The following is an 11571-nucleotide window of genomic DNA, read 5'->3' as shown; positions in this document are numbered from 1 at the left end:
CACCCCCAGCACCCGGGGCACCCGCAACTAAGAGGCGCAGCGGTAGCAAAGGCCGACAGCCGCCCCCTGTTCCCCAACCCACACCCACAACAGGAAGCAGCCCCCCAGCGGCCCCGGAAGGCACCTGGCGACGCTCTCCACGGCCCCGCCAGGTCGCAGCACACCATAAGCCACCAGGCGCAAGCCGCCAGCACCCCAGCCCAGCCGGCAGGGGGCCCGACCAGCCGACCCCAGGCCAACCACGCCCACACACCGACCCAATAGCCGGCCGCCACCCTGGAAACCCAGTGCTCAATGTGTGCTGTTGGTAATTGCCAAAAATAGAATACATACAATGCATACAGTTAAAAAATAGTAAATAGAATGCATCGAATAAGAAATAGAATACAGAGAATGCATAAAGTTATAGTGCAGTGACAAAAATGAATCAAAGAAACCTTGTTTTGCTCTTTGTTCACAGTAATTTTGCCTGTTCCCCGAAAAGCATTTTACCTTGTCAAGGTGATATCCTAGTCCTGCGGAAGCGTTTTGGAGATCTTTTAATTCTCGTAAATCGGCTAAAACGGTTTTAAAACCGAGTGCACAAAGCCACTAGTATCACATTTCAACAAGGCAATTGAAAGTGCTTTACATAAAACATCAGAAGCATTAAGACAAAGTGCAAAAGAAGCACATTATTAAAGGACATAGGACGCATCAAGTAAAAAAAATAGAATACACAGTATCAAGTCATACTAGTACGTATAGGACGTCCTCAATCAGCTGATCCGTCTTTTAGGGAGAGCTGTGGCGACAGCGCTACCGCCGTCGCCTGGAGACGGTGCACGGACCATGTTACAAACCCTGCTGCGTCATCGTCCTCTACCCCTGGATCTGTTCTCAAGGTCGTCGTACGCTGACCTTGTCGTGGTTTGAATGTGTGTTGAAACCTACGTCCGAGTCCATGACAAAACCAAGATTCCTGGCTTGGATTACTTCTGTTCTACGCCACCTCTACTCTACTGCACTGCTACTTTACCTCTAGTTTACCTCCACTATCGATCTATCTATCTGTCTGTCTGTCTGGCTCATCCCTTTATTCTGCCTCTACTCTGCATACCTTAACCTCCCCTCTACCTATCACTAACCCTAACCCTATACCTCTACTCTACTTCTACTCCACCTCGACTCCACCTACTTGGCTGAATACAGTAGACAGTTAGCTTAGCAGTTAGCGTTCAACCGGGCTCCACCTGTTTCCTCCTCAGCTCAGAGTGTTTCTGGATCCGATCTGTGTGTTGCAGGACGGTGGGAGGACAGACAGGGGGTCCCGCCCCCTCCCCCAGGTCCAGCCCCCGAGGCCCCCGAGGCCCCCCGGGGAGACCAGGACCCCGTCAGCAGGGACAGGGAGCGGCCCAGGAGGAGCGTCTTCAAGAAACTCTTCACCAAGAAGTAGAAGATGAGAGGCTGCTCCGTCACCAGTTCAACTCAGTGACGTCGTGATGAACCATGATGCACTGACTTGGTAGAATGTTCCAGATGTTTCCAGATGTTTCCAGAGCTCAGGCCACGGGACTGTCCCTGATTCTTGTTTTAGTCAATGCCGCGCTGGCAGAACAAGCTGATCATGGGAACACTGCCCAACATGTCCCCTGAGGCTTGGCTGAGCTCGAAGCTTCATAAAAATTCAGAACGATTAACATAAATTCACCTTCTGACAGATTTTCCGACGCCGAATTAATTAGATGTTTTAATCAAACACAGGGTTGAACTGCCTGGAAAAAGAGTTGAGTTTGAAACGTTCAGAGGTTAGGAAATCCGGATGTTTTGTGTTGATTTTGTGATCAGTAATATTTTAATCGGGTTCTCAAATTGAACAGATCTCACTGACTGGAAATCTTTGCACCTTTGAAAATAAACGACTTCTCACCGCTCCGCCCGCCCCGTGTGTAGCTCTGTCTCCACCTCCCAGAACAGGGGCGGCTGTACTTCAGGAAGGGCTTTTTGAAAGCGTCAGTGTCTGTTACCGTAGAAACCCTCTGTGATGTGTGGGCTTTATTAACAACTTCATCTGATGGATGACCACTTTAACCCCTTCACCTGATGGAGTCATTGTGACGGAACCGCTCGGACACCTCAGCTTCTCCCTTCCGCCACAAGGTGTCGCTCCAGACAAAGTAATGAGCAGCCCCAGGAGCCCCAGCAGCAGCACCAGCAGCAGGTTGAGGTGCAGGTGCAGGTGCAGGTGCAGGTGCAGGTGCAGGTGCAGGTGCAGGTGCAGGTGCAGGTGCACTTCCACCACTTGAGTGGGATTGAACCGTTCGCCTCCTGGTTTCCCCTTTTATGAAACCAAAAGCAGCGGATTACTTCCTGGAAACTCTTATTTTCTGTACTACACACCTGCAGTACTACTACAACACTTCTACACACTCACAGTACTACTACACACCCCCAGTACTACTACGCACCCACAGCACTAATACACTCCCACAGTACTACTACACACCCGCAGCACTACTACACAGCCGCAGTACTACTATACACTCAGTACTACTACACACCCACAACCCTACTACACACAGTACTACTAAACACTCACAGCACTAATATACACCTGCAGTAATTCTACACACCCACAGTATTAATATACACTCACAGTACTACTATACACACAGTACTACTACACACCAACAGTATTACCACAAACACACAGTACTACTACACACCCACAGTGCTACTACACACCCACAGTACTACTACACACTCACAGTACTACTACACACCCACAGTACTACTACACAATCACAGCACTACTACACACCCGCAATACTACAACACACTCACAGTACTACTACATGCCCGCAGTACTACTACACATTCACAGTACTACTACGACAGACCCACAGTACTACTACACACTCACAGTACTATTACACACCCACAGTACAACTACACACCCACAGTGGTACTACACACCGACAGTACTACTAAACTCTCACAGTACTACTACACTCACAGTGCTACTATACTCTCAGTACTACTACACACCCACAGTACAACTACACATTCACAGTACTACTACACACCCACAGTACTACTATACACTCAGTACTACTACACACCCACAGTACTACCACACACTCACAGTACTACTACACACCCACAGTACTATACACTCACAGTACTACCACACACTCACAGTACTTCTATACTCTCAGTACTACTACACACCCACAGTACTATCACACACAGTACTACTACACACCCACAATACTACAACACATTCACAGTACTACTACACATTCACAGTACTACTACACACCCACAGTACTACTACACACCTGCAGTACTACAATACACCCACAGTACTATTACACACTCACAGTACTACTACACACCCGCAGTACTACTACACACCCACAGTACTACTACACTCTCACAGTACTACTATGCACTCAGTACTACTACACACCCACAGTACAACCACACTCTCACAGTACTACTACACACCCACAGTACTACTACACACTCACAGCACTACTATGCACTCAGTACTACTACACACCCACAGTACAACCACACACTCACAGTACTACTACACACCCACCGTACTACTATACACTCACAGTACTACCACACACTCACAGTACTACTACCCACTTACAGTACTACTACACACCCACAGTGCAACTACACTTTCACAGTACTACTACACACTCAGAGTACTACTACACACCAAGAGTATGACTACACACCCAGAGTACTAATACACACCCAGAGTACCACTAAATGTATATTTAGATAAACCATAACAGAAGCAGATGTTAAAGGTAATAGGATGGAAATATGAAGGTAGACTCTACTAATAGAGATATAAATAACAATGATGATGCCGATGGTAAATAATACTGATTGTAATAATAATTCTATAATACTGGTCAAAATAAGAATAAGGATGAGGGTGACAACATGTGTCCACCTCCTCCACCTCCTCCACCTCCTCCTCGTGATTTCCTCCGCTCCATTCAGCTCACGCGCTGCGGAGCGAGGCCGCACCGGGAAGCGGAGAGAGAGACGTGTCTGGCTCAGCGGGGCCCCGGTGCATCATGGGACGGACGCACGTCCTGCCAGACAGAGGCTGGAGGCTGGAAGACTCTCGTTTCTCTTAGACTCATTTATCAGACTGTAGTTGATCAGACTACACTCTGATCATCTGCTTATCTCACACTGCAGTTTTTGAGACTGTAGTTTCTGTCAGACTGTACTTTATCAGACAGCAATTTCTGTCAGACTGTAGTTTATCAGAATATAGTTTCTGTCCAACTGTAGTTTATATAAACTGTAGTTTCTGTCAGACTGTAGTTTATCAGACTGTAGTTTATCCGACAGTATTTTCTGTCAGGCTATGCTTTATCAGACTGTATTTTATCGGATTGTAATTTCTGTCAGACTGTAGTTTATCAGACTTTGCTCTGAGAGTCTGTTTATTTCACACTGTAGTTTATCAGACTGTAGTTTATCAGACTGTAGTTTCTGTCGGACTGTAGTTTATCAGACTCTAGTTTATCAGACTTTATTTTCTGTCATCTGTAGTTTATCGGACTGTTTTTTTTCAGATTGTAGTTTCTGTCAGACTCAAGTTTATCAGACTGTAGTTAATCAGATTGCAGTTTCTGTCAGACTGTAGTTTATGTCAGACTGTTGTTTGTCATACTGTAGTTTGTCAGACTGTAGTTTATCAGACTGTAGTTTAATAGAATGTAGTTTACGTCATACTGTAGTTTATCAGACTCTAGTTTATCAGACTTTATTTTCTGTCAGACTGTAGTTTATGTCAGACTGTCGTTTGTCATACTGTAGTTTATCAGACTGTAGTTTATCAGACTGTAGTTTAATAGAATGTAGTTTACCAGACTGTAGTTTATGTCATACTGTAGTTTATCAGACTGTAGTTTCTGTCAGATCACTTTATCAGATTGGAGTTTATCAGACTGTAGTTTCTGTCTGACTGTTTATCAGGCTGAAATTTGTCAGACTATAGATTTATATATATTTTTTCACCCTGTGTTGTCATCATGCAGGACGTACAGCACAGAGTATTTGTTCCATTGCATCCAGGACAGAGTTAGTTGCAAGTGGAGTTGAACTTGTCAACCTGCAATGACTCTTTATTCATTCTTTAATCATCAACAACTGCTGCAATAACTCTGTCCTGTGTACGAGCAACCACCAACCACCACCAACCCCACCAATCACCACCAACCCCACCAATCACCACCAACCCCACCAACCACCACCAACCACCACCAACCCCACCAACCCCCTCTTTGGAGAACCATCTCACCATGTTTCAAGGTCTCTCCCTCAAAGAGCCTGGAATTCACCTCTCCGCCGCTGGGGGGCGCTGCTGCCATGCGCTCCCCCAGGAAGAAGCTTCTTGCTGCGGCCTGTGGCTCCATGATCTGTTTACCACCGAGTAATCCACGCACACACACGCACACACGCACGCACACACGCGCGCGCGCACACACGCACAGACACACGCACGCACGCACAGACCCACGCACACACGCACAGACACACGCACACACGCACAGACCCACGCACACACGCACAGACACACGCACACACGCACAGACACACGCACACACGCACAGACACGCACACACGCACAGACACGCACAGACCCACGCACACACGCACAGACACGCACACACGCACAGACACGCACAGACCCACGCACACACGCACAGACACACGCACAGACACACGCACAGACACACGCACACACGCACAGACACGCACAGACACACGCACACACGCACAGACACACGCACACACGCACAGACACACGCACACTCCCGTTGTTTTTTAAACGGGTTTTCTCTTCATTCATGTTTTCTTTCTCTCTTCGTGCACAGAGCGTGATCAGTGGTTACTGAGCCGAGCTTTAACTCGGGAGGGTTGACGTCCAAACGGTGTCATTTAGAAGCTTTAACATGAAAAGGGATCTGCAGTCGCTGTGTCTTCTGAAATGTACGTTTCAATTCATCCCGTGTTCTGCATTAAGGGATATCTTATATAATAATATTAATAATAATAACAACAACAACAACAATATGATGATGATAGTAATAATAATAATAATAATAATAATAATAATAATAATAATATAAACAAATATTTCGTTTCTCACTAGTGTCTTAATCCATCCTGCATAACTAACTGTTGGTCCGCTTTATAGATTTAATTACAGTCTAAATTTGTTAGAAGATAGGATAAAATATTAGATAATATAATACAAGAAAAAATACAACTTTATCGCTCGGGATTCGGGTGTCTCAGCAGCAGAAGTTGGTAGAACAATGCAGGTCAGTCATAGTCATAATAACAACAAACTAAAATGAAATATATGTATGAATGTACGTATCAGCAGAAATAATATTTTTGTAAGATATATTTATTCAAACAGACACGTACTAATCCGGTTTTTAACGTGATTTCTCCATTTAATTCTTCTCAGTTTTCTCCTCTCTATTTTCTTCGGTTTAGTCCTAAACATGATATTACATTAATTATTATTCAAATATTATTATGTATTTCTTGGTCATTTAAGATTAACTACTAATGATACGGCGTCTACAATAACAATAGTATATCATTGTGTCCTTCTATTTTTATCATTTTGCCAAACTGTGAGTAATTGAGGTTAATCCATATCACGTAATAATAGATATTATTTATTAGAACATGATTACGTCATTTATCTTTTAAACTGATGATTTTACTCCTGCGCTACTTTTCGCGTTTGCTTTATTTAAAAATGCGGCGACCCTCCTGGGACCCGTGTTGGTTCTAATAAATATTATTTTAATTAGTTTTTTATTCGTTTTTTATTTTATTTAGACTTTTCTGGGTTTTTTTCTCCCGAGGCCCCCGGAGCCTCTGCTGGAGCCAGGCCGCTCGCGGCGCACTACAGGGCGGCCTGAGCGGCAGCGAGGGTCCGCTGGTTCCCTGGTTCCCTGGTTCCCTGGATCCCTGGTTCCCTGGTTCTCTGGTTCCCTGGTTCCCTGGTTCCCTATCTGGGGAAGTGAAGCGACACGGTGGGAGAAAGAAAGAAAGAAAGAAAGAAAGCAGCGGTTCTGATGTCACGGAACAAAGTGCGTGCTTTGATTTATTATTATTGACAGTTTATTAAACACAAAACAACCGCATAACACACACATTACACACAGGCTTTTTTATTTATTTATTTTTTATTACCGTATAGATATATTTTATTGACAGATACAGGTGTGTGTCTCTCTCTCTCCCCTTCTCACCCCCCCCCCCTCTCAGACTGTGTGTGGGTGCCGTGCGTCTCGCGTCCCAACAAACAGGAAGAAGAACTCAGATTAACACAACAACAACAACAACAATAACAACAACAACAACAACATAAGCAGGCCTGAGGGACTGAAATTAATTTAAAAAAAACAACAACAACAACAACAAAGAAACAGAAGAAGTTGGAGCCACAGATATAAAATATAATGTATATGATTTATATGATTATTGAGACACCTTGGCTTCATGTTCCTACTTGACCTAAAATAAATATGATGCACAAACAATGACATCTCAACATATTCTATGGTTTCATCGCAATTCAATCACTCTTTAAACCGGTTCACCACCCGGTTCCCCGCCGGGTTCCCCACCCGGTTCGCCACCCGGTTCGTTAATCGGTTCCCCACCGGGTTCACCACTCGGTTCCCCACCGGGTTCACCACTCGGTTCACCACCCGGTTCACCACCCGGTTCCCCACCCGGTTCACCACCGGTTCACCACCCGGTTCACCACCCGGTTCACCACCCGGGTTCACACCGGATCTCGATAGGAACCGAATCCGAGATTAAAGGAAAGGGCAGCGTCACATGAAGGAAACTGAACTGTGATTGGACCCAAGAGGCCTCGTTTCTGATATGATATATAACTTAATCATCTGGAAACATTATGTTGATGACAATTATTATTATTATTATTATTATTATTATTATTATTATTATTATTATTATTATTATTATTATTATTATTATTATTATTATTATATTTCCTCCCATGTTGCAGGATATGTCTATATGTGATTTCATATTTTGGGTATTTTTGTGATTTTTCCCTCCACTCTGATTGTGTCGCTGCAGATCCTATGAATCCATCAGAATGTAAAAAAACAACAACTGTAAAGTAAAATATTGGGATGTGCAGAGAGATCCGTGCGGGCAACGCGGTCGGACTGTAAATGTGTGGAACGTCAACGGGGGCTCTGCCGTGCGCGCGCCCTCCAGTTCCGGTAGAAAATTTATTATGAGACCCGGATCAAGTTCATCAACTTCATCAACTTCATCAACTTCATCAACTTCCTCAACATCATCAACTTCATCCACCTCATCCACCTGATTCCCTGCTCATCCTGAATCCTTCATGAAACTCCTCCACGGCGATCACAAATCACTCCTCCACCTCCCCGGTACCTCCACCGCCTCCACCTCTCCGCCTCGGCCCGCGTCCCTTCCCCCCGTGCGTGTTTCTACTGGGATGGAAACAGAGTCCGAGCCGCCGGTGGGAAACGATGAACCAGAAACACCGTAAATACGAGACGCGCCGGGAACGGAGTTTGGGAGCGCGCGTGATCAGTTGACCTGTTGTAGAGAGAGAAAGAGAAAGAAAGAAAAAGAGAAAGAGAAAGAAAGAAAGAAAAGGAGAAAGAGAAAGAAAGAAAGAAAAGGAGAAAGAGAAAGAAAGAAAGAAAAGGAGAAAGAGAAAGAAAGAAAGAAAGAGAGAGGGAGAGAAAGAAAGGGAAGACTAGTGTTGATAGAGATGAGTGTGTTTTACATTGCATTGGTGTGTGTGTGTGTGTGTGTGTGTGTGTGTGTGTGTGTGTGTGTGTGTGTGCGTGCGTGCGTGTGCGCGCGCGTGTGTGTGTTTGTATGTGCACGCGCATGCCTGCGCGCCCTGATTGGCTGAGCGCGCCGTGGACGCGCTCCTCCCGCCGCTCCTCCGGTTGGCTGCGGACTGAAAAGGTTCCACCGAATTTCTTTCCTGCTTAGTGGCTCCGTAATTAATTGCAGCTATCTGTCTCCTATCGAGGTGTGTGTGCGCGTATGCGCGCGTGTGTGTTCGTGTGCGTGTGTGTGTGTGTGTGTGTGTGTGTGTGTGTGTGTGTGTGTGTGTGTGTGTGTGAGTGTGCGCGCGCGCGCGTGTGATCGTTTCCCCCCCACCCCCCCCAAACGGAACATGAAGTAGTTTGTTGGGCTGTAGTGCGTCCGGTGCGCAGGGAGGCTGCAGAGTTGGGCTGCAGACGCTGAAGCCCCGCACCGCTCCACCGCTCCGCCGCTCCGCCGCTCCGCTGCTCCCCGACCCGGTGATGCTGGACATGGGAGAACGCAAAGAAGTCAAGATGATTCCCAAATCGTCGTTTAGTATAAACAGTTTGGTGCCCGAGGCTGTCCAGAACGACAACAACAACAACAACAACAACAACAACAACAGCAACAACCACAACCACAACAACCACCAACACCACCACCAGCACCACCACCAGCAGCACCACCAGCACCACCAGCAGCAGCAGCAGCAGCAGCAGCAGCAGCAGCAGCAGCAGCACCGGGCCGGTAGCACCGAGGACCCGGAGGAGAAAGCGGCTCCGGACAGCAAAGCAGACCCACTGGGCGCCGCCAAAAGTGACAACCGGAGCAAGGAAAGCTGCAGCCCGGACGAGAAGGAGAAGCAGGAGGATAAAAAGGAGAGTAAGGATGGAGAAGGGGGCAAGGAGGGCGAGAAGAAGAGCGGCAAGTACGAGAAGCCCCCGTTCAGCTACAACGCGCTCATCATGATGGCGATCCGCCAGAGCCCCGAGAAGCGGCTCACCCTCAACGGCATCTACGAGTTCATCATGAAGAACTTCCCGTACTACCGGGAGAACAAGCAGGGCTGGCAGAACTCCATCCGCCACAACCTCAGCCTGAACAAGTGCTTCGTCAAGGTCCCGCGGCACTACGACGACCCGGGGAAGGGCAACTACTGGATGCTGGACCCCAGCAGCGACGACGTGTTCATCGGCGGCACCACGGGGAAGCTCCGGCGGAGGTCCACCACGTCCCGGGCCAAGCTGGCGTTCAAGCGCGGCGCCCGGCTCACCTCGGGGCTCACCTTCATGGACAGGGCCGGATCCCTGTACTGGCCCATGTCCCCCTTCCTGTCCCTGCACCACCCCCGGGCCAGCAGCGCCCTGAGCTACAACGGCGGCTCGTCGGGCTACCCGAGCCACCCCATGTCCTACAGCACCATGCTGACCCAGAGCAGCCTGGGCAGCGGACACGCCTTCCCCTCCTCCAACGGCCTTAGCGTGGACCGGCTGGTGAACGGAGACCTGCCGTACGCCACGCACCACCTCACGGCCGCGGCCCTGGCCGCCTCCGCCGTGCCCTGCGGCCTTTCCGTGCCGTGCTCGGGGACGACGTACTCCTTGAACCCGTGCTCGGTCAACCTCCTGGCGGGCCAGACCAGTTACTTTTTCCCGCACGTCCCGCACCCGAGCATGAGCGCGCAGAGCGGGACGCCCGTGCAGAGCGCCCGGGCCTCGGCGTCCGGCTCCCCTCAGGCCCCGGCGTCCTCCGCACTGACGTGCGACGCGCTGCGGTCCTCCCTGCCCGCCTTCCCCACGGGGCTGTCCGGGGGGCTGGCGGACTATTTCAGCCACCAAAACCACCAGAACCACCAGAACCAGGGCTCCAGCTCGAACCCGCTCATACACTAACTGACCCCGCACTGTGCGGGGAGGGCGACTGTAAGTTGAACATTTTCCACTGAACATTCACACGGTAACAGGAAACAACAGAACGGAACCGAAGCATGAAATGATTCTTATAACGAGGGCAGAGTTAGAAAGCAGTCAGGAGGCTCCAGGTATTTTTTAATATTTTAATTTGTGTGTACATAATGTCTAAATGTCCTTCGTGTTGAATGAGGCGTTACCTCCTAGAATGTGTATTTAAATAGTCTGCAGATCTGTTTTAATTTTAATATTAAAAAGATAAAAGTCATATCTCTAATAAAATAATTAGATTGGAGTCATTGGGTCAACTTTAAAAAATGCTCCAGTTTTTGACCTTAAAAAAAATCCGTATTTTTTACGAATGTATTAAGTTGTAATAAAATGATTTACAATTTAACTACAATTTAATCTGTAGTTTTAACATTTTTGAAGTTGATCCAGTGATCCTCTGGGCGCGTGGCTGCGGTGGTACCAGGGGTCACGCGGCTCCTGGGCGGAACATGATGATTTATTTTACAAAAAAATGAAATTAACACTATTTTTTATTTTTTATTTTATTTTATTTTTTACAGATAAAATGTTTTCGTTTATTTTATTTCCACATAAGAAGGAGAAGCTGAGATATTAAAAAAAACAACAACTATTAATTGATATTCCAACTGTTTGACTTTTTTAGACCAAAGAATCTGTTTTTAGGACATTTCTATCTGCATAGAGACCGATGGATGGATGTATGTATGTATGTATGTATGTATGTATGTATGTATGTATGGAT

The 11571-nt window shown here is 47.1% G+C and overlaps 2 protein-coding genes across 2 annotated transcripts in view; both read left to right on the top strand.

The window, feature by feature from the left end:
* sptbn5 (spectrin, beta, non-erythrocytic 5) overlaps positions 1-1855 on the top strand; it is a gene marked incomplete at its 5' end in the record, with an annotated part of 54069 nt that extends 52214 nt beyond the window's left edge. The window contains one exon of the mRNA XM_080012687.1: positions 1284-1855. Within this exon, the coding sequence (XP_079868813.1) occupies positions 1284-1435 (152 nt within the window). The 3' untranslated portion in view covers positions 1436-1855. The remainder of the gene's footprint in view (positions 1-1283) is intronic.
* A 7531-nt stretch (positions 1856-9386) lies between these two features.
* Positions 9387-10778, top strand: foxg1a (forkhead box G1a; the record flags this gene model as incomplete). Its single annotated transcript, XM_080012649.1, has 1 exon — positions 9387-10778. One exon carries the CDS (start codon positions 9387-9389, stop codon positions 10776-10778), a length of 1392 nt encoding a protein of 463 aa, XP_079868775.1.
* Positions 10779-11571: the final 793 nt, after the last annotated feature.

This window comes from Zeus faber, assembly GCF_960531495.2.
Source record: "Zeus faber genome assembly, chromosome: 13".
Taxonomy (NCBI): domain Eukaryota; kingdom Metazoa; phylum Chordata; class Actinopteri; order Zeiformes; family Zeidae; genus Zeus; species Zeus faber.
This window is presented reverse-complemented; position numbering and strand designations above follow the sequence as displayed.